We start from the raw sequence: 25,265 nt of genomic DNA, 5'->3' as shown, positions 1-25,265 counted from the left end.
TATTCTTTACTTTTTGGACAGTTAGAATTTAGAATTCATATAATAATAAATATTATTTTATGTGTTACTTATTTGAATAATTATTGATTCATTACTCATGCATTTCACTAAATAAATAAATTTGAAAAATAGAAATAGTTTTATTTATGTGTATGTGCATGAGTGTGCGTGCGTGTTAAGGCTTGTGGGTGTGAGAGAAAGGAGGGTGCATGCGTGTGAGGGTGTATGTGCATGTGTGCGGGTGTGTTGCAGAGAGGAGGTTGCTTGCGTGTGTGGCAGAGAGAGAGGAGGGTGCATGCGTGTGTGGGTATGAGACAAAGAGGAGGGTGTATGGCAGTCGGAGAAGGTGTGTGTGTATGGTGCGTGCGTGTTCTCCTGTAGGGTTGTGTGTTTTGAGAAAGAAAGTAAGGATGTATGAGCATGTTTGGGGTAGGGGAATTCGTTTTTATAACATCCTCAATAATCATTTGTTTTGTGAAATTAACAGTGATAACACGTCATTTGCCAGTCTCTGTATTATAAATAAATTTAAATAATATTTAGTGCATCTAAAAATGTGGGGTGAGAGAAATTTCTTGGTGTCCAAGATCCCAATTAACTAAGGACCCGCTCAAATGAAGCCTAGAGGGCTGAGTAAGTTGGCTTTCCAGTAATAGATTATTTTATAACCGTACTTTTGGATTGATGAAATTGGGAAGAGGTATCAAATAATAGAATATTTGTGCATTTTATTTTCCATTACTACAAACTTTATTAGCAGTTAGTCATTTTATAAATACACACAATGAACTATTATAATCTAAGTAAACACGATAATTTAATAATAGATTATGCAAAGTTGTGATGGAAATAACTTTTTTATTTTTATTTTATTTAATTTCGTTAGCGCGAGAATGCGTGTTAATACTAGTGCTAATATTTCGCATTTCCATTATTGCTAACTATTTGCATACTGCTTCATTTAGCATCACTGCTAATGCTTTCTGCATTTGTTTATGCTTTCTCATTAGGTCCTCTTCTTCTTTTAGATCGGTTGATCTGTTATCGGCTAGAGGGTGGTTCCTGAGACGCTGAGTTCCAGCTTTCCTTCCATCTTTTAGATGGTCTTCAAGGCAGACGGTTACCAGCTGGGATTTCACGGGCCACGCTATAGGGAATTCCGGAGTTGCCCATTCTATCGACGTGATCTCTCCAGAATCTTCTCCTAGGTCTGGTCCACCGAACTATGTCTTGGGTATCGCAAGTCTAATTTCTTGATTCCGGATTCTGTCCCATAGAGTTTTCTCTGCTATTGCCCTTAGTACTTTCATCTCAGACATTCTGAGCAGATTTTTTGTTCTCACCGTATCTACCCCCGTCTCTACTGCATGTCATGGATTGGTCTGGCACACGTTTTGTATATCCTGACCTTGTTTTCAATCCACATGTGTTTATTGTGCCATATGAAATTTCTCAAGCATCCAGATATTGCTGAGGCTTTATTTGTTTGTTCCCTCACTTCAGAGTATAGGTTCCTGTGGCTCAAGATTACAACACCTAAATATTGAAAAGACATGATCTGTTCTACTGTCTTATCATGTATCATCAGTTTGCATCTCATAGGGTGCTTAGATGTTGTTAAGCTTTTTCTTTTACAGACTGAGATGCTAGATGAAACTTGTGTAACATGAGTTGCAAATCATCATCTTATTTTGCCACTATGGTTGCATCATCCACGTAGCATGTTATGTAACCTAGTCCTAGATTTGCCACTTCCTCTATGATCCATAGTTAAATTGAACATAAAAGGGCTCAGACCAGACTGTCACCCTGTTTTATGCCACTGCCAACTGGGATTACTTTGGACATTTCACCATCGACTTTTATTTTGGTTTTGCTGCCAGTGTCAATGTCTTGAATGGTTTTAGTGACTGCTGGTGATATTCCTTTCTCTGTTAATATTTTGATGACATCATTCAGCAATACCTTATCAAACTCTTTTGTAAGGTCGATAAAGCATACGTACGGGGTTTTATTGTACTCAATTGATTTTTCTTGAATTTGTCTCACGATAAAAGAGGCATTAGTGGTGGAACAGTTTCTCCTAAATCCTTGCTGCTCTTCTCTGTTTGCGATTTTTTGCTCAAGTTTAGTTCTAAAGATGCTTGTAAGGAGTTTGAGTATTGAGCTATGTAGCAAGATAGCTCTATAGCTTTCAGGATTATTCTTTCGTCCCTTTTTAAAGATAGGTACTGTTATGCTTGTCTTCCAATCTTTAGGAATAGTGCACTCTGCCAGAATCTCACACCGGTGTATTGGCAAAAATAAATGATGTACTATCTATTAGATTTATTTATGAGTTTTAAAAAGTTCGAATAGGTTGCACACCTCATAAGACAACTTAGAAATGCCATTCTGTTTTATTAACTCAAAACTGCCGTTGTAATACTCATCGTTGGGAGTGCGGTGTCATTTCTCTAGTTAAAGTTGGCCACTACATTAAGCAGTTGCTAACGCTATAAAAAATTCTTTATGAATCCAAAATCATATTTCTAATTATTCCATCACAAATACAAAGCCTCTATGTTGATATTCAGACTATACTCTCTTTACTTATTGAAAACATGTGCAAAGTAGATGTAATATTTTCCAGGCTCCTATCAGCCATCGGTATGGACCCATTACTCCGTTTTATTTCTTTCCTATGTTTACTCGTCTCAAAAGTTCGGTCGATGCCCGGCGTCCATCTCTTTTTACTAGTTTTCCCTCCTTCCATTGGCAAGTTGGGCTTGTTTTGTCTGCTGACCGACGGAGGAAGAGGCTGGTTTTCTTTATTTTGTACTATGGTTAAGTCTTCTATAATCTTTGGTTCAGAATTGTTTCTGGTTAAAATAATACCATTTGTTGCGGTTTTACCATTCTTATACAACAGTGGTTTTTCTGTGAAATCTAGAAATCAAATAAGGCAAATTAGAATGTTTAAAAACAATGGAAAAGAAAATCCCTGTTATTTATATTTGTTCCATTTCCTCCTACTAAATTTGGAATGAATGCTATAAGCTCCGTTACAAATTATAAGAATTCGACTCATTATACAAATTACCTATCACTTGAAATATAAAATACGGTTTTCAGTTTTGACCTCATTGAGTACTTTTAATGTAGGATTTATCACCAGTGACTAGGTTTTGTTGAAATCGATGGTGGGAAAATATGTATTTTATTTATTGTAAATAAAATGCAGTTCCCGCCAGAAATGTCTATCTAAAAAACAATTCTATCTACCACTAAGACATAAACTATATTTTAGTGTTACATAAAAAATTATCTGGCAAGATGGACGCGCCACTCGCACTAATACTTTATTTGCTGTGCGAAACTACAGAACCAGCGCTGGCTTCTTTTCACAAATACTAAGAATGCTTAGGTTTTACAATGTATTCCTAACTCGGTTAATGTATTCCTACAGCAAAGACAGTTATACAAAAGGGAAATAATTAGTTCACTTTTTGAATGATGAGACTTACCGATACGGCAATGTCTTATCTTTCTTAGAAAATAATTCTCTTGTTGCATATTTTGTTGTTTATGTGTAGTCTATACTATGTAATTTAATGTTCTTTTGAACATAACATGTACTTTTTATATCATCAATTATTTAACTGTTTATAAACCAATCCATTAGGGTTTATTTCATAACATGTTTAAAAAAAAAATCATAAAAACAACAAAACAACATGTAATGATTTTCAAGTCAAAGCGTTTTAACCTTTTGAAAAATAATGTTAAATTAAATATTAAATCAAGTAATATCCAGTTTATTCAAAACGTTTTGTAATAAAATCAAGGATTTTTTTTATCCATAATCTCCCCCCTTCCCCTTCGCCGTGAAATGTAATACACATTGCATCTAATAACTTTAATATCTCTATAAATATATTCAATATTTAGTCCTAATTTTCGATATTCTGTATAAGTATCGGTTAAAATATTTTTTTATTAAATAATTAATACTTATTAGGCACAGAAAAATCATTTAAGAGAAATCGAAGATAAATCACCCATACAATTGAAAGTTTACCAAAGAGTATCGAATATGCAATTGTCTCACACACTCTTTACGTCTCACTTTTGATACTACAGGTACCTATATTCGGAAGCGAGAGAGACAACTTTACGCATCATATGCGCCAATAGAAAGATGTCAGTACTTCTGCCAGATGCTAGTAGTAAATCTCCGAGCTTCGTTAGGGATGGTTCTCTCCCTCGCGTTGCGAGTGTGAGCTAATAGTTTTTTCATGTTTTTAGCAATTCGATTTATTATCACTTTTGATTTCAACTGTAAATAATTGAAGCAATTGGCCATGAATATTAAAATTTTCCAATTCAAAATCTCTATATTTTACCTGCATTAGAAGATGTTATTAGGTTTCCTTTGTCTCTAGTGATGGTGTTCCCTCCCGTATTCTTTTTAAGTTCATCATTTATCACAGATTTACTTTTTTTCTTAATTATAAGTATTATAACTAAAAGTACTATGGTTAAGACTATTCCTAATGCTATACCCGACCACAGGCCTATGTCTGCTGGAGTCTTATCTGTAAAAATATACATTATTTGTTTCATCAAAGTAGTAGTTTAGTGAAACACAAGAAACCATAATAGAAGCAAATGATTTGGCTTTTTTAAACTATGTTAATATGTATCATGTTTTTTTGACTGGCTGACGTTTTTTGACGCTTCTTGATATTAAATTTAGTCTATAATTTGGTACATTTACTCATAAAAAGAGAAAGTATAAGTTCGTCAAAGTAATAAAATAATAATATTTTGAACACGAGAGATATGCAAGAAAATTTTTAATTTCCGTTTTTTTTTTTAAATACAGCCATTTTAGATCAAACAAATTAAATTACATTTTCACTTTTTGGAGGTTATTTTTTTTAACAATTTATGGTTTTAACTTTCGGAATAGATATTTGAAAAGCTCACCAAATACTGGCAACGATGCGCTTGTTTCAGCAATTAGCTTGACTGAATCACTTTCTCCCCATTTGTTGAAAGCATACACAAGAATTTCATATTTTTGACCACTTGCAAGGTCACCCATTCTTATTGTTGAAAGTTGTGTGCTAATATTATTGAGTAATCTTGATGTGTTGTTAGTCATGCCCCAGATAGACAAACCATACATTTGTTCAGGTGTATAATTGACTTCTGCAAACATAATGTGTTATCAAATTTTCATCAAACACTGATTGAGTAAATGGTTCCCGCCAGAAATCATGCGGTTGAATTTCATCTTAGTGAAAAGACAGGCGCCAAATATAATTTTTATAAGAAACGATATATGTTTTATGTAGCTCCTTATTTGTTTTAATAAAATAAAATTGTTTCCTTGGGCATTTCAAAAATTAAAACCCCTTTGTTCTCTCATTCGGCTTAAATTGAATTTTTATCATGTAGTGACAAAATAAATAGTTTTCATTCTAATGAGGAAGGTCAGTGGTTTTATTATTATTTTTATTTGTTAATAGACTATCAAACCAAGCCAAAAAAATTAAAAACATATTTTTATGCATCGTATTATCAGCGCCAAGATTTTTTAAGTTTTGTAATTTTGAAATTACTCTGTGTTTTACGTCACAAGTTCTCTTTGGAGAGTTCTGCTGATTAGTGATTGGCTTCCCGTAAACCGGAAATCTATCATAATACTCTATCATTTGTTGATTCGGTTTTTATTAAAATCATTGTGTTTTTTTTTCATACATTTTCAAGAACTTTCGCCATACAATTTAATGCAAAAAAATTTACAGCATGCAAGTTTTAAAAAAAAAAGTATTTTTATTTCACTTAAATGATTGTCAGAAATGAGGATATAAAAATCAAGATTGAAAGCTATGAATCTCATACATTGCTGTTATAACAATGTAAGGTAAAATATATCTGATAGTGCTAGTCTTCGGCTAGAGTTACACTCGAACTTGCTTTGTTATACAGAGAATATGTAATTCAGAAAAATAAGAATTGATCTCTCTTTTGCAAATCTCCCAAAAACAAAAGTTGTGTTCAGCGGTTGCGGGTTCCTGCAGTACCAGAGCGCTCATGCTTTTAACTTCTAAGAGAAGCAACACTTTTCATTATACCATATTCCACAGCTACAATATAAGAAGAAACCTTTCCATAAAATAGAAACAGAAGTCAAACAGTCGGCTGATAAATATCAGAACTGACTGTTTCAAAAGAAAATGTTCAAGGCCAAAAAACAGATACAAGCGTCCCCTAGATCTATCCAAAAACAATTTGAAATGTTGCAGAATATCCAGATTTTTTTTGTTACGTAGCAAGTAAGAGAAACAACTAAATATTGCTGTCTAGAAGCACCTTTAAAATCAATATTTAATGTCCAGTTTGTGATTCGATAAGTCAGGAATTTATCACCAGGAATTCACAGTTATTATTGATGAAAGCGATGGGAAAACAATATCATAACCTTGTATGTACCTGTATCAATTTCATAACCCAGTAAGTAAATGTTAATTAATGATATTTTTGTTGCGACATATAACTTTTTAAGGTGTTATGAATGGAATATTTATTGCTAGATTTCAGACTGTCAAATTTACTCCTACGAGTATAAGAAATGATTTTATACAAAGTTTTAACAGCACTGTTTGCATCTAGTGTAACTACAAAATAGCAAAAACATAGATCTTCAAAAATTTGTTCATTTTTTGACAGCCAATCAAATAATATTTAACAATGTTTTAATTAATTAAAATTACCTTTAATGCATTGCACTATTATAGCATTGGTGCTTGCATTTACTGTACAATCCTTTGGTGCATCTGGCTTTCTAAACGCATGTTTCAAGTATAACTTGCATGGCACTTTTTGTTCTCCGACTTCATTAGAAGCCCAACAAGATATGTGGATTTCATCTGCATAATTAGTTTCTAGTGATCTCAATATATGATCTACATCTAAAATGTTTTTGTCATTTAGTATAATATTCTCATTAATAAATCCACTTTGATTTTCAAATCTCCAGAAATACTTTGATGGTTTTGGTAGTGAAATAACAGGGCAGGAAAGAGATTCCACTGCTTGATCTATTAAGACCTTTCTTTGCTCGCATCTTGGCATATCTGTAACATTTTTTTATTACAAACATTTTATTTTTTATATCGGTTTAAACTAAAACATTCAAATAAAATTTAGTTCGCAGTTTAAAGAACATTAGACTTTGTTATTTTTCGTTTATATTAAAGGAGATAAAATCCAAATCTGAAATAAAAAAATTGATTTCCAGCCTACCCAGACCAGATAGAAAAATAAATGTTCTCTCAAACGCTACTCGCTATTGAATACTGCGCCTGACACTTCTGATTAAAAAAAAAGATATTTCTACCCTGCAAGGTTTACCTATTGAGGCTTAACTTTTACTTATGATAGAATATTAAAATATCTTAAAAGTAGAAGTATTTTCTTAATAAATACTTACATAATACTTGTAGGAATAATGTGTTGCTTTCTCCAATGCCTTCTAGATTATAGGCCTTGCACGAATAGTTTCCGGAATGAACACTCGAAGGATTCAGTATTAATAGGTCGCTCGAAGACATACTTATTCCACTGTTGTTAAAAGTGCTTCCTTGAATTGTCTCATTCTGCAAGTAACACACAGTTTATTATTCATGTGAACAGAACGTATTTTATAACTGAAGTAAAGATAAAAAGAAGATAAATACATTAGCAAACCACTCTGTATTGCTGATCCAAGGATTGGCCTCTACCATACACCGTAGTTGAATGACATCTCCTTCATGTACGGAATCATTTCCATACCTGTTTGTTACAAGTGCTAGACTGAGCAATGGTTTGACTGCAATACAATACAAACTATTGAAAATATATAAAATAGTCATGTATAACGAATTTGTAGAATTTATTGCTCTTTGATGCCTGCATGGAGCTCATACATCGGTTGGAGATGACAGAAAAAAATGATGTTTTGCTTCAATGTGTATTTACTATAGTAATATACTAAATTTTGTTATGAAGCGCGAGAGTAACCGCGATAACTGAATTGAACTGATCTAATCTACTTAACTACTGGTAAATAAGGGTGCTACTGTTTTTATATTAGTTGTCTCTAGTGTTTTCTTTACTTCCGAGAGGGGAATTGCGGTCATCTTCTATTTCGCTTACTGTCGGCAATTTGACATCCGCGCTAGTTAATTAGTATTTTGGATGGTTTGATTATATTATTGTTTACATTCCGGAAATGCACAATGATAGAAGGTAAGACGACAGTAGGCATTGGTTTTCACGTGAGTTTCACAAATTGAATAAATTTCTTAACTATGACTCTGGCTAATTTTGTAATTCCATAATCGTGTTTCATTATATTTTAGCTTTATCTCAAACAAACAGACATTACTTCAAATTGTTATTAAAAACTTTGGCAAATAGTGCTTTTTTCTCCATGTTTTGTCACCTTTAAACTTGTTTATCCACAAAATATGGTTATATAGCTCACCTCCTCGATCTTAAACCTCTTGATATAATATTATCTATTGCTATAAGTATTTTGATTTTTTTTCATCTAATGCCATGAATTGTAGAACTAGAATTTTTTATTCTAAAATGACTTAATAATAACAAATAATGTGTGATTGGCTGTATGAAATTAATTTGATTTATTACCTAATTAGCGATATTTTTAATAATGTAGAAATCTTTTAAGGCAAGCACTGGATTCAATCCTCGGAAAAAACCAAGTGAACCATTAAATAATATATTTCTCAATAAAAGACTTACAAAATATATTCAGTCTCATGGTGTGAAGTTTACTAGCATGGCTTGGCGCTAGTACAGCGTTAGTGGCTAAACAAGTCAGATCCTGGCCGTTATGTTCTGCCTTAGGTTTGAAGTGTAGTGTTGACATTATTTCATTTCTAGTAACTTCGGTGACCTACAAAAAATATAAATTCATTTATTTTTATTTTGCCTAGATCTGTTTTGAAGATTTTTTCAATCCCCAAAATGCTTGTATTCAATGAATGTGTTTTCGGTTTATGTTATTTATTAACAATCCTTTATGTAATTCCACTGTAAACTTATATTTTAAAATACTTGATACACTTCTACTTGTTTATTTAACCAATGAGCGCTTTCAACCTTTAAAGAAGATGTCCGTTGTGAAATTGTACCAAACAAAAACAAAAACAAAAACAAACAAACCATTCTCCATAGGGGTATGCAGAGAGAATAGAATGCCATATCACTCTGTCTTTGCATACAAACCTCGCTTCCTCTACATTCATACGTCTTCTCATGGACTCACAACGTTTATTCCAAATTTTGACCTGTCCATCTTCAAGTATTTGCTAAATTTAGTCTTGCCATGTCTTTTTCGGTCTTCCTCGTTTTCTGCATCCATCAGCATTCGCATCGTAAATCCTTTTAGCTATTCTTTCGCTGTCTATTCTCTCTGTCCAACAAAGTATATTAAGTCTTCTATAATTTTATGATTTTGTTAGTTCATTCCCAGAAAGCAGTGAAACTTGGTACAAACTTGATTTAAGAATGATGGAAGGTTGGAAAGGAAAATTTGACATGACAAGTTTTTATCAAAAGTTGCTGGAATATTGTTATGACAAATTTGAAGAGACAAGTTTTGACAAAACTTGCTGGAATCTTGTTATGTCAAGAATGGTATTTCAGAATCCGAAAGTCATATAGTGATGATCAACACATTGCCATATACATAAAAATATGGAGAGAATTCCTTTTTTTAAATTTAAACTGTTATATTTAATCCCAGGACTCAAGACCGATTTTTTTTTGGCACCACAACAGGCCGTGAGGCCCAATTACAGCACGGTACGCCCATCCTTAAGAAAATCACATTTAATTTTTGTGTTCTCACTAGGATCCTCATATCTCATCCACTGCATAATGCTGACAATAATTTAAACTGATTAATTATTAAATATCACTAACATTTTACTATTATTGAATTGAATTGATTGAATTATGTTTTATTTACAGAACGAAAAGGCTGTTGATAATATATCTATATAATAAACCAATACTTTAACCCCAGAGGCTCTTATACTTCACAAAAGTTAACAGATGGAAGAGTTGAGGAAATGAAGATGTTTAAACATAGGCAGAACGCTTAATGTTACACAGTTTGTAAAGTGGCCACTTCAACCAGCCAATGACAGTACAAAAGCCCAGTAAATACCTAGACTTCCATATGTCCTTCCCAAAATGTTTTCCCTCTGTTGCAACAAATTTTGATTTGAATATCGGATACTTTTTACCATGAGAAATCCCGCTAGTCGAAAAGCTATGAGTCATAAAACAGTTTTACTTATTTGTTTTAGAGTTGAGAGACAAAAGAATGCACCGGACTCTAATCTCCAGTCAATTGACATTAATTATTTGTCATCACATCATCTGACATCACAACATCTGACTTTCTTGGCAAAAATAGCCCGTAATTTTTATTATTTATTCAAAATAAATATACTGAGTAATAATAACAAGATATTTTATTTAATATTAATATTTTTAAGTAGCTTCGTGTTTTTTGTTTTTTTTTAATTTGTGTTTTTTTTTTGTTTTTCCGCTTTTTTATTTTTTTATTGTCTTTTTTGTATTTTTGTTTTTGTTTTTTATTTGTTTTTTTTTGCTAAATAAATCCAAACTTGCATGATGTTTGTTATTTTTGTAAAAAACAAACATCATGCAAGTTTGTTGGATGGTAATTAGGAAGTTTGCTTTAAACTTGCCTCAAGTTTACAGAGTTGCAATCTCAAACTTGGGTCAAGCTTGAACTCTTGATACTTCAAACTTGATACAAGCTTGAGGCAAGTTTAAGTTGCTATCTGGGTTATCATGTATTTTTACAAAGTATAAATTTAATATAGTTAAAAATACAGTACCCACTCAAAAATATATTGCTATTATGTATACAATATGTAAGTGTATTATCGCATTGTGAAGATGTATAAATAAGTATAGGAATTTGTGATTATTGATTATAATTTAGCATCTATAAAATAAATATTTGTATGATGCTGTTGGAGGTGTTAATAATTAGTTGAAGTTAAATTTTGCTGTAACATCATTAAAAAATATTTCTGAAATTTAATTGTTCAAACTCCTTGGCATATATCATACCTTCCTTTCGTAGGTTAGTTCTTATCCGATACATCTACCTTAATCTAACACTATCAAAATCGTATTTTGCTGTCATTTTGCTACACAAGAAAGAAAATTCTGTGACTTGCGTTAATTCCTCAAAATATTTGAAGTTTCATATTTAGAAGATAAACAGTTTTTTTTTAGTTTCCATTAATCGGCGTATTATTCACTGTTCTTCTATTTTAAATTCAAGAACTTAGTACGACTTGTTTCCTATATATTTAGGTAGGTAGGGTGTTAAGGCTCTTGACATAGAATTAATCTTAATTCTATGGCTCTTGATTTATTTCCATGTCTTGCATAAAGGTATGGCGTTAGAAGTTTTGAGATGTCGGATATGTTTGAAATGAATTTTGAACACGAGAAAGGTATTGGTATCTGGTATACATACAATTTGTTGATCTGTGATGATTTTCCCATCAAGCCACCATGAAATTTCTGGCAGCGGATGAGATCCGTTAATATAACACGGTAATTCGTATGTTTGTCCTGCTGATAACGGTTGATTGCTGCTTAAGATGTTTACAGTCTCTGGACTCACTGAAATTCAACCAAATATCAATTGATTATTTGTAAAAAACATTATATTTTAGCTTTATTCATATTTTTAAAAACATTTTGTGAAAGTGCTTTACGAGCTTGATAAATAGATTTTATTTGTGGGTACCGCGAAACCGTCCAATTTTGCCCTGGATGGATATTTTGCCCAAACAGTCTAATCTGTGATCAACCTTTAAAAAAACATATTTCCATTTGATTTCGGTAAATTTGGTACCAAATTTTTGTTTCTGCTTTTAAAACAGTTTTTTTAACAATACTTTAAGTAGAATGTTAGTTTAAAGTTTAAACCTTTGTATACCAGTAACGATTAAAAGATATTTTTATGAACAATATTTCGGGTGTACCCGAATTTTTGTAGATAAGAACTGAATTCAACCCCCTTGGGAGTAATTAATATATTACAAAAGAGATGAAGAACTTTTTATTGACAGGAATATAGAAGTCTAGGCATTTACAGGGCATATTGTAAAAAAGTATTTTCTGGCGTTGCCTAGTATGTAGGTGAAATAATGCAGTCAGAACCTCACCCGCATCAATAAAGGTTTCAGCTCATTAACTTCACAAAGATCAACAGATGGAAGAATTGAAGGAATATATATGTTCGAAATAGGTAAAATGGTAAATGTTACACAGTGCATAAAGTGACCACTTAAACCATTCAATGACAGATCATAAGCCCTGTAAATTCCTAGACTTATATTCTTCTATGAAATGTTCTTCATCTCTGTTGTAATATATTGATAATTTATGATTTTATAAATAAATAAATTTTTGCTTTTACACACCCTCCATCAAGATGTCATTTTTTGAGAAGGAAAAATGTTCTTTGTGTCCAACCTGAACCTTACAAACTCATCAAATGAAAAAAAAAACACATCGTCATCATCATTTGCGCAGGATGCTACATAGGGCACTGGATTTGAACACAAAACGTTGTGTATCTCGATAATCTGTTACGTGAAGGTGGTCTTCTCCTGCTTTAGGTGTCAGACCAGGAATACTAAAATACTGCAGAGTAAAACCACTTTTAAAATGAGCACTTCCCTTCCTGCCAGGAATGAAACCAAGGACCTCAAGCATGGTAGGCAAATATGTCAACCACTTCACCGTGAGGCGGACTTATTTCTACTCGATTACCTTTTATTATTATTTAAGAGTAGCGCTCAAGTTAAAAACACTCATCTTTGGTTCTGGTTCTATTTCACAAACATGGACAGAAGAAAGAAGAAAACATAGGTTGGAGAAAAAAATGTTTGTAATGTGGATCTAACCGTATAGATCTATCTGTAGGTTGGAAGAGATTGGGGCTGTTATGTTGTTGTTTTTAGCCAAACACTGAATGGTAGATCCATAGAAGTCTCTGGTCAGCGTCAGAAGGAGTTGGTTTTCCCTCAATCCAGGAACTTCACTCGGCTCATCGGTACTATCCAGGAGTGTGGGACCTTTCCACCATGACAGTCTCGGGGATGGCTGACCTAAGAATCAAATAATCGATAATTATAATACCTATATGGCTGACGCCATTTTTATGTATAAAACTTTGAATAACATGATAGATTGCCCTAAGATTCTATCACTTATTAATTTTAGAGTCCCAGTAACGCAGACCAGAAACCAATCTCTTTTTAAAATTTCTAAATGTTCCACTAAATCTTTTCAAAATTCATTCTAAATAGAACCATATGTGTAATCAGAAATTAAATTGTATTGATATAAATAACATATCTTTAACTTCCTTTAAAAGTGAAATTTCCAAAAATAATTTAAGCTATGATGTTGCGCCTTGAATCCGCAGCCTATATTATGCAGGTTATGTGCAGTTCTGTATGTAGGCACATAATAAATGAACCCTGTATGGTCAACTATAGTTGTATTATATATTATAATGTGCAACTGTGCGACCAATATTCAAAAGTAGATATATTTTGAATAATATGTATTACATTTACATTATAAGTATTGTATGATTAGTTATTTTATGGTATTTATAATTTTTATGTGACAACATTTACAATAACAATATTATATGGAAGCCTCTAATTGGACTTTATGATATGTATTTATGGTATAATTGATTCTTATAAATGTATAAATGTCTGTTGGCTTTCCAATGAAATAAAAAAAATAAAAATAATTACTTATTTTATTAATTGAAATGCTTTCACACTCATACTTATGTAGTCTAAGCTTAATAGAGTTTTACTGGATTTATATTTTTATTTTACTGTTGAGCTTTCACACTCACAGATATGGTCAACACTTAATCCAGTTTTAATTGATTGCAGGTACTGCTTTCACAGTTATACATAGATTACGCAGGCAGGGTATATGTATGTAGTTTATATCTATCGGAGTTTTACTAGATTCATATTAAGGACTCATAATATGCAGATATAGTCTAAGCTTAACCGACTTTCACCGGATTCACATAATTAATAATTTATCATATAACTTTCAAACTCGTAGTTACAGTTTAAGCTTACCTGAATTTTACCAGATTCATATCATTAATAATTTATTGTAGTGCTTTCACACTCGTCTATATAGTTTAATCGTAACACAGTTTTACTGGATTCATCCCATTAATCATAGTAGGTACCTACTCTCACATAAATAGATATGGTTTAATTTTTATTATTATTTATTGACAATTCTTGATGGAATTCTATTGTAATGATGTAATAACTTATATTTAAAGATAAGTTACTAATTAAAAATACTTGGAATACTTCCACTTATTTGTTTGACCAATTAGCGCTTTCACCCTCTAATGGGCCACCTTCACTTAAGATAATATTTAGTTTTATATCAATTATTCCTACACTGTATGACTGTATAATATTCACCAGTCTGAAGATGTCCATTAGAGGGTGAAAATGCTAATTGGTTAAACAAATAAGTGGAAGTGTACCAAGTATTTTTAATTAAGAACTTATATGTAGATATAGTTTAAGTTTAACTGAGTTCTACCGAATGAATATTATTATTAATTTACGCTTTTCTTTCCTTTCACACTCATCACAGTTTAAGTCTAAAAATGCCCATTAAAGGGTGAAAGCGCTAATTGGTTAAACAAATAAGTGGAAGTACTTGTACTATATAATCTGTGAGTGTACCAAGTATTTTTAATTAGGAACTTATATGTAGATATAGTTTAAGTTTAACTGAGTTCTACCAAATTTATATTATTAATAATTTTCGTTTTTCTTTCCTTTCTTACTCATCACAGTTTAAACATAACAAAGTTTTACTTATTATTGTAGTGCTTTCACACTCATAGAATACGCTATTTTATGCTTTACCGAGTTTTACCAAAGTCATATTTTTAATTGAACTGTTTTCACACATACTTATAAATATTGTCTTAGCTTAACCGAGTTTTATCACTATTATTAGCAAATTCCCCAGTGGATTAAATCTACTACTTTTCTAAAAAGATTTAAACATACATATCTAAATATAAAGTTAATTACTAAGTGAAGTTTCGGTTTCGGCCGAAACTAGAGATGAAATCTAAGTTCTATTTCGATCTGCAACAAAAAACTAGTTTCGGTCGGCCATTAGTATTTTTTACAAAGTATCAGATTTGTTGGTTGATTTCCTTATACACCAATGACACGTCCAAGGCCCTGTAAATGTCTAGGCTTCCATACTTCCTTCTCACTGGCCAAAACCGATATCGAAACTTCAGTCAGTTATTAGGAAATACCAAATATGATACCAAATTACAGTCTTACCTCCAACAGCTAAACAGACCAACAGAAGGGTATCTCCTTCGTGTAAGGGTCCTACGGAATGTTCCACTTTGGAACCTATTTCATCCATGAAGAATGGTTTGCTTGGTAGAACTGAAAAATAAATCAAATATTTTAATTACGTTTTTTATTAACAATAATGATATATCTTCTTTGCGCCGTGCCGGCATATCTGTTAAGTGACATTGCGAATTTTTTTAAAGGAGATAATTTAAACAATGTATCTTTTAATGATGGATGTTATTTTATTGCCGGCGCAACGATGATATATCAGCCTACTGAACTGGATATTTAGATACAGTTCATCAGTAGGAACAGATCGTAAAATTTAAATCTTACGCAAAGTTATTTTTGACCTACATATATCTTATGTTGAAAATATACAGGTGTTCTTTAAACCCTGTCACATCCGAAACCACGATGATTAGTATGGGCAAGAAGACATATTGGCATATTAAAAAAAAATTTAGAATGAAGAAAATTTGTAAAAATAAAATGAACAAATGGTTGCTTACTTCTGCAAGGGAGAAGCGAGGGGGCCGCGGCCTAGTGGTTAACAGCGTGTCAGACTCCCCCCTCCTCGTTTCTCTCCTGCAGAAGTTAGCAACCATTTCTTTTTTTAAATATTTTATTTTTTTAAATTTTATTAGTTTTAAAAAAAAAATTTAATGTGCCAATTTGTCTTCTTGCTCATACTGATGATCGTGGTTTCGGATGTGACAGGGTTTAAAGAACACCCTGTATATCTTATGTTGAAAATATATACATATTACTATTACAATTTTTAGATTTTTTTTTGAGTCAAAAGAATTTTATTGTATTTAATATACTTTTATTTTGTACCTCTCAAAGAAAAAAATATATATAAATTCTTTTCCTTTTAAAATTTTATCTGCACACATTATTTAACTATTTTTTTTGTATCTAAATATGTCATGTATACAAAACTGTTGTGTTATAAAATATGGTATTTATGTAACATAATACTTTTCAATTTAATTTTTTCACATTCTATTCTATTCTGTGTTTATGTTATTTCAAATATGCGTGCCGTGTATATTAATAAATAAATATACAGGGTGGCCGGAGAAGTGAAATCCAAAGGAAAAATGTAGGTGCCTCATGTTGAGGGGTATCCGAATCACCCTCATGTATGTTCCGCGATAGTGCATAGTTTTCGAGTTATGATTTTTTAAATGGGTTTTTGAAAATTTTCGACCAGATCGAATTTTTTTTTATTGTGGAAGGTTTTTTGCGATTTTTTGCATCTATTTTTAACGAAAGATACAAAAGCTTTGTCCTAAAATTTAGTATTTACGTTCGAGCAAGTGGGACTTGAATTTTCAACTTTAAATTGAAAATCTAAAATGGCAGTTTCTTAGTTTTCCAATAACTTTTAAAACTGCTCTAGACTCTCAGCTTTCATAATAATAAATTAGAAATTAGCCTTAAAAGATTACAGTTGACAGTTTTACAGTTTTTTTGCACCACAAGAGGCCAGGAGGCCCAATTACAGGGGTGAATTACATCACAGAATACCCAGGCTTGAGAAAAATCACATTTAATTTTTGTGTTCTCACCGGGAATCGAGCCCGGAACCTTCCGTGTGTGAGTCAAGCGTCTTGACCACTACACCACGAAGGCCTCCTGAAAGATACTGAGGTGGGAAATTCCTAAGGTAGTAATTTTATGAAATTGAAATAAAAATGATTAATTCGGATACCCCTCAACATGAGGCACCTATATTTTTTCTTTGGACGTCACTTCTCCGGCCACCCTGTATATTGTATGTGTCACATCTGAAACCGCGATGATCGGTATGAGCACGAAGACATTTTGGCATGTTAAAAAATAATTTAAAAAAATAAATTTAATCATTTTCTAATAAGACTGGACTCTAAATGAAGAGTAGTATCCAGATTCCAGCGTATTAAACGAATACTATCAACTATCAAGGGCAAGGTACCTAGATATAGGGAATGCGCATACGTATTAAGGTATGTATATTGAAAATGTTGTTTGAAGTTGCAAATTGCGGATGCTCGAACATTTTCTAGATAATACTAGATAATACAAGGAATTTTTAAAGATTTTTTTCCCTTATTTATAATTTTTAATAATAAAATACATATTCTTATTTTCAAATATTCAAGGGATGCGCCGCATCCACAGTATGTATGGACAGAACGCGCCTGGTAGGCACATGCACCTATACGTATATTCCACATAAAAATTACGAAGAGGTAGAGTACATATACGTGCAAAACGTGCATACATATCAATATTAAGGGTTTAATTATGGATTATAAAATTAATGCACTAATAAAATTCACGACATGACTTCTTCGCCTCAGGAGCTAATGGAAATCGTTAAAGCTCACAAGAATTTTATCGGATTCATAAATTAAATGATGATATTAACGATAATTTCAAATTGCTTCGCATTTGCGATATAACAGAAATAAAATTCCATTACGTATAATTGTTTATTTTATTATAAACGCCAATTGACATTTAAACACTATACTTAAGTATAATACTTGCGAGTAAGTGTACGAGTAAAAAATAAGGTAAATCTGAAGTAAAATTTGCGTAAGTTTGTGGATTTGGATAGAGAAAAGTAAATTAATTAAATACGAGTATCTTTCATTAATTATTATGTGAACACTTATAAATAAAATAAAACAATTAAAAAGAGAAATAATAATAAATTGACTTCAATGAGGAAGTTCTGTGTTTTTTTTTATTTGTTAATAAAAATGATAATTTGTTAACTAAACCATTAAAAAAAATGTTTATATATTTCGATCTATATATCTATCCTCGCCTCTATTGTAGGTATACACCATGGTTGGTGTGACACACGTTTTGTACATCCGAATCATGTTTCTAATAATCACGTGTTCATCGTACCATACGACATTTCTTAGGCATCCAGATGTTTACTAACTGAGATGGATCATTACATTGGCTGCATTGCCTGCGTGGCATGTGCTGTTAACGACCTTATTTCCCTTAGTAGATTCACCACTTGCTTCATTTTTAAAATCCTTTTTTAAAATATATTTTTTCTGCTTGTGTAAGAAAGGGTTTTTGGCGTATATATTGTACTTTATTTTGTTATAAAGGTGCTAAACTTGCTTTGTTTCTTTGTTGTTCTTAATGTGTTTTTTTTAATTAATATTATTTATGTCCCGACTTAAGTTGTTGTAACTTCTGGGAATGTTATTGAATGTATTATACATGTAAAATACTTTGTGTTATATGATTTATAAATAAATAAAACAAAATTAATAACGTATATCGTATTAGCAGCGCTATGATTTTTTAAAGTTTTGTATTTTTTAAATTACCTCGCGTGTGACGTCTGAAGTTCTTTTCCCCTTCTTCTTGATGAGTTCTGCTGATTCGTTAGTTGACTTACCGTAAATCGAAAACCTATCACAACTATTTTATTATTGGAAGAACTAGAGACGCCATGAAAAGTAGTTAGTTTTTTATTAGAATCATTTTTATTATTTTTTTCATGCATTTTCAAGAAACTTCGCCGCACTCCAATTGTTACCGCGCATACGAATACATTTTTTATATCCAATTTCCCGTATGACTGAACCTCTTCATTATTAACGTAATTATCAAATTAAAGATAATAAATATTAAATATATAAGCCCATGATTATGAAATAAAACAAAATATACCTACATGCCTACAATTAAAATTGAAAAAAATTCAGAAATATGTTAAATAAACTAACAATACAAAAACTTGATGAAACGAAAACAAAAAAATAATGACGAAACAAAAGAGTCTTAAAAATTAAACAGTATTCCAAAATATAAATTATAATAGAGCAAATTTGTACAATTTTATTGTCATATTGATAAATTATAAAAAAAACAACTTAAAAATAGTAACAATATGGTTACAAAAATATTTTTAAGAATCGATGCGCGAAAAAAAATATACGTATTCATATCTGCATACATGTATACTTAATCATTTGATCCCCGACGATACGAATTTGTCAATATGTAAACTAACTCGAATATTATAATCTTATATGAGAATGCATTTGATGTAACTAATCACTGTCGGTATACATACATTCGGCCATTTTGACGAAATCAGTTTTAAAAAATGAGTAAAGGGGATCAGTTTTGCGCGGAGCCCGTTTGGTTGCATAAAATTACTGCTCCTTTACAAACTTCAATATTATAATTATGACAAGAAAGCTCTTTTTGTTGCAATCATTGATTGGTTATAATGTTGGTTTTTCATTTATTTTTGCAAATACATACATCGTATTGAAAAAAGTCAACTTTTGCCATGTTGCCATTCCCTGACGGTACACATTTATACCACTATTTTTTTTATACACGGAGTTAAAAAAAAACGTTATGTAGTCGAATTTACGAAGATAAAAAATATATCACAGATCATTTGTTCTTCCAGAATGCAGGACAAATTTACCGTTGTTGATGCCGTGGGGAGAACGATTGTTCTGTTGAACAGCCTACCAGTGGTATAGTCCTAAATAAAAAAGTACCGAAGCGCACCACCGCCCTTTTGGTGAAGTTGGTGGGAAGTGGGAGTGGGGAGGGGGACACATGTTTAGACTTTTGCCAGTTATCGGCAATAAATAAGTTTGTTGTTATTTCGATTTGTTTGAAGAGACTTAGGTAGATATATTTTTGAAAATTAATATTTGTTCCTGACCAGAGCCGGAGCGCCGCTCCGCTCAGATGAAAAGTGCCGGAGCGCCGCTCCGGTGCGCTCCGGCCAGACTACACCACTGCAGCCTGCCGAGAGAGATGGATCTTTTACACGGTGGGATTACCAGTTTTAGACTCTTCCTCTCTATGTATTATAATGTGTATTAGTGACTTATTCGTCTTTGTTTGTTTGACTTAGTAGATTCACCACTTGCTTCATTTTTAAAATCCTTTTTTAAAATATATTTTTTCTGCTTGTGTAAGAAAGGGTTTTTGGCGTATATATTGTACTTTATTTTGTTATAAAGGTGCTAAACTTGCTTTGTTTCTTTGTTGTTCTTAATGTGTTTTTTTTAATTAATATTATTTATGTCCCGACTTAAGTTGTTGTAACTTCTGGGAATGTTATTGAATGTATTATACATGTAAAATACTTTGTGTTATATGATTTATAAATAAATAAAACAAAATTAATAACGTATATCGTATTAGCAGCGCTATGATTTTTTAAAGTTTTGTATTTTTTAAATTACCTCGCGTGTGACGTCTGAAGTTCTTTTCCCCTTCTTCTTGATGAGTTCTGCTGATTCGTTAGTTGACTTACCGTAAATCGAAAACCTATCACAACTATTTTATTATTGGAAGAACTAGAGACGCCATGAAAAGTAGTTAGTTTTTTATTAGAATCATTTTTATTATTTTTTTCATGCATTTTCAAGAAACTTCGCCGCACTCCAATTGTTACCGCGCATACGAATACATTTTTTATATCCAATTTCCCGTATGACTGAACCTCTTCATTATTAACGTAATTATCAAATTAAAGATAATAAATATTAAATATATAAGCCCATGATTATGAAATAAAACAAAATATACCTACATGCCTACAATTAAAATTGAAAAAAATTCAGAAATATGTTAAATAAACTAACAATACAAAAACTTGATGAAACGAAAACAAAAAAATAATGACGAAACAAAAGAGTCTTAAAAATTAAACAGTATTCCAAAATATAAATTATAATAGAGCAAATTTGTACAATTTTATTGTCATATTGATAAATTATAAAAAAAACAACTTAAAAATAGTAACAATATGGTTACAAAAATATTTTTAAGAATCGATGCGCGAAAAAAAATATACGTATTCATATCTGCATACATGTATACTTAATCATTTGATCCCCGACGATACGAATTTGTCAATATGTAAACTAACTCGAATATTATAATCTTATATGAGAATGCATTTGATGTAACTAATCACTGTCGGTATACATACATTCGGCCATTTTGACGAAATCAGTTTTAAAAAATGAGTAAAGGGGATCAGTTTTGCGCGGAGCCCGTTTGGTTGCATAAAATTACTGCTCCTTTACAAACTTCAATATTATAATTATGACAAGAAAGCTCTTTTTGTTGCAATCATTGATTGGTTATAATGTTGGTTTTTCATTTATTTTTGCAAATACATACATCGTATTGAAAAAAGTCAACTTTTGCCATGTTGCCATTCCCTGACGGTACACATTTATACCACTATTTTTTTTATACACGGAGTTAAAAAAAAACGTTATGTAGTCGAATTTACGAAGATAAAAAATATATCACAGATCATTTGTTCTTCCAGAATGCAGGACAAATTTACCGTTGTTGATGCCGTGGGGAGAACGATTGTTCTGTTGAACAGCCTACCAGTGGTATAGTCCTAAATAAAAAAGTACCGAAGCGCACCACCGCCCTTTTGGTGAAGTTGGTGGGAAGTGGGAGTGGGGAGGGGGACACATGTTTAGACTTTTGCCAGTTATCGGCAATAAATAAGTTTGTTGTTATTTCGATTTGTTTGAAGAGACTTAGGTAGATATATTTTTGAAAATTAATATTTGTTCCTGACCAGAGCCGGAGCGCCGCTCCGCTCAGATGAAAAGTGCCGGAGCGCCGCTCCGGTGCGCTCCGGCCAGACTACACCACTGCAGCCTGCCGAGAGAGATGGATCTTTTACACGGTGGGATTACCAGTTTTAGACTCTTCCTCTCTATGTATTATAATGTGTATTAGTGACTTATTCGTCTTTGTTTACTTTTGTTTATATGGACCTTAATAATCTATTGTGCTTTTTTAAATCATGTTTTTGTAGATAATAATAATAATGTTTGGATAATTTATTTGGCGCCGTTTTTGTAAAAATCACCTCAAGGGCGCTGTACAATAAATAAATATCCCAACACGTCTTGCAGCTACAGAGCGCATGGACGGTTGGGATTCTAGTTCCTCGTCTCCAATTATGATATATTACAATTATGATATACATGAGCTAGATAACAGAACGTCTTGCAGCTACAGAGCGCATGGACAATAAGAAATCTAGCCCCTATTTATACTTTTATTTTTAAAATTTTTATTTGACAATGAAGTTTAGAATTTAAGTGATATTTCAAAAACGAAATAAAAATCAAATTACCTAGCAAAGCAATAGATACCTAATTATATCATTTATGTACTTTGTAATTGACAGTAGTGCTGTATTGTTCATTTAAATAAATAAAAAAAATAACCATTACAAACATTCTGCAATCGTTCCAACTTGTCAAGCAATTCATTGTGGAAATAGTTGATCGAAAACAGCAATAATAGCTTGTTCGACTTACTGACGACGGAGAGAGCGATGCCCGAGTTCCTGGTGGGCGAGTGGCTGAAGTCCGCCCTGCAGCGGTACGTGGCCTGGTCTCCCGCCTCTACACCCTCCAGCAGGAGGGCGGACGGCTCCCGGTGGAAGGTCAGCAGGGCGCGGCTGCTGCCCGACAGCTCCTTACTGCGCCAGTGCCTCATCAAGCGACCGTCGTAGCTGGCGATGGAATTATTATTTTATTTTTGTCAGGAAAAACAACAGAAATCATATAAACAACAGTACAAGTATAAAAAATCGTACATACATCCAGTTGAACTTTTTCACAAATTTAATATAATAGCATAACTTGTTTAAAAATTAAACAAGAAAAGAAGAAGTAAAAAAATTGTTTTCAGGTGTTGCCTAGTATGTGAAATAATTCAGTCAGATGAATCTCTTCACAACAATAAAGGTTTCAGCTCTTTAACTTCACTAAAATAACATACTAAATGGTATAATCGATGTTCCATCATTACTGGGACAAGTAAAATTCAATATTCCGACTCGTAGATTGAGAAACAATGAAGTACTGTTCATCGATCAGCATAGAACAAACTATGGCCTAAATTCTCCAATGACCCGCCTTTGTCGTATTGTTAACTCAAGACAGGATCTGGACTTTTTTGGTTTAAGTTTACAACGATTTAAACGAGCACTAAATAAATAGTCCAGATCTTGTCTCGATGTCCCTTATGTTTGTCAATGCTTCTTTCTTTTTTCTTTCAATGTTTTAAACTACTCTTTTATTGTAATATTTAAACCTTATAAATTGTATACATGGACAATGTCCGTTAATAAATAAATAAATAAATAAATAAATAAAATCAACAGATGGAAGAATTGAAGAAATATGGATGTTCAAACATAGGCAAAATGGTGAATGTTACACAGTGTGTAAAGTGGCCACTTAAACCAGCCAATGACAGGTCATAAGCCCTGTAAATGGCCTTGACTTCCATATTCCCTTATTTAAGGTATTCTCCATCCCTGTTGTAATTTGTTAATCTTAATGACCCCCGAGGGGGTGAAATCCAGTCTTTTGTCTATGAACATTTGGACAAACTCAAATATTGTAATAGTAACTAATAAAAATTTTAACAAATATAAATTACAAAATATGGGAAAATATAATACAAAAAAAAAACAGATATATGTATTTTAAAATTAAAACACTCAAAATATTACGTCATTATTATCGCATACAAAATTTCAAGTAATTTGTGTTGACGACACAATATTTTCCGTGTCAAAATCTAATCCGTATAATACAACCATTAGTTACAAGTCAGTATTGCTTTCACTTCGTTAAATTTACGAGTCATTCGTGTCACTTGGTTCCTAAATCGTCGTAAAATTTTCATGTTACATCTTAATTAAAACGAAATCTCTTTGATGAATCACCTTAAGCGCTGACTTTCATTTACCCCGTTCCGCCTTAAATTGAATCTTGTAGGGTCTAGGGAAAAAGCGATAAAAGTGATTACCTATAAAAGGGTTTATTGCCCTTGTACCACACAAGGAGCAGGAGGGAGTCATTAGTATCCTTGGTGATGACGTCACATGGCAGGGCGGCTTTCCCACCCAATAGAGCTTCAACCTTCTTGACTTCTCCTAGAAAAAAATCAAATTAGGTACCGTACAAAAGGGATACTCGCACAATGCATAAATAAAGCAAAACTTTTGAATTATAATTTTCGAATATTTTATCTGTGCTCTCTTATTTGTTTTATTTAACGCTAACGTCTGAGCACAATGATACATTATTAGTTGATAGTTTATCGGGATGAATATTATTTAACATTTTACGTTCAACGTTGCTATTAACTATAAGGGGTTCAAACTGTCAGTAGGGTCGCAGTGAGTCACACCTTGTTGGAGGGTGTGATTCTAAAAAATGCTGCGAACGCCCAGTTGCATTCCACCGGCAACACTACTGACTAGTCCTACTCGTTAGCGTCCACGTCGCGAACCCCGGGCAATGGGATCACACTCGTAACGGTGTGATCACAGCAGATAACGAGAGGATGAAAGGCGAGTTTCTGGCGCCTTTAAACCAGAATTATCCAGCTAAGGGAAGGTAACCCTAAAATAAAAATCTACCAGAGAAGGCAACGGGAAACCACTCTGGTCATCTTTTCTCGGGAATTACTATGGCGAGTATTTTTAATAAGCAGTTGTCCTGGCTGCGGAGTAGCGCAGGACTGAGATACTTTCGCTGTAGTGATCGCCAACGTCGGGGGGACCTGACAAGGCACCGCAAGAAGAAGATTAACTATATATCTTTGTTTTTACATACAGGGTGTTCTTTAAACCCCGTCACATCCGAAACCACGATGACCAGTATGGTCAAAAAGACATATTAGCAT

The 25,265-nt window shown here is 32.5% G+C and overlaps 1 protein-coding gene across 1 annotated transcript; it reads right to left on the bottom strand.

Moving 5' to 3' along the window:
* Positions 1 to 718: 718 nt before the first annotated feature.
* LOC148277055 (nephrin-like) lies at positions 719 to 24,510 on the bottom strand (the record flags this gene model as incomplete). The annotated part of the gene is made up of 12 exons (XM_088233396.1): positions 719 to 2,928; positions 4,386 to 4,577; positions 4,972 to 5,196; positions 6,765 to 7,127; positions 7,484 to 7,649; positions 7,731 to 7,864; positions 8,803 to 8,956; positions 11,591 to 11,739; positions 13,032 to 13,235; positions 15,498 to 15,608; positions 22,880 to 23,076; positions 24,384 to 24,510. Coding segments are annotated over 12 exons (2,378 nt in total), but the record flags the coding sequence as incomplete, so codon positions are not given.
* Positions 24,511 to 25,265: the final 755 nt, after the last annotated feature.

This window comes from Micrasema longulum, unplaced genomic scaffold (assembly GCF_059751315.1).
Source record: "Micrasema longulum isolate JH-2025_06_02 unplaced genomic scaffold, ASM5975131v1 h1tg001091l, whole genome shotgun sequence".
Taxonomy (NCBI): domain Eukaryota; kingdom Metazoa; phylum Arthropoda; class Insecta; order Trichoptera; family Brachycentridae; genus Micrasema; species Micrasema longulum.
Note: the sequence above shows the minus strand (reverse complement) of the source record. Positions and strands in the feature narration are given on the sequence as shown.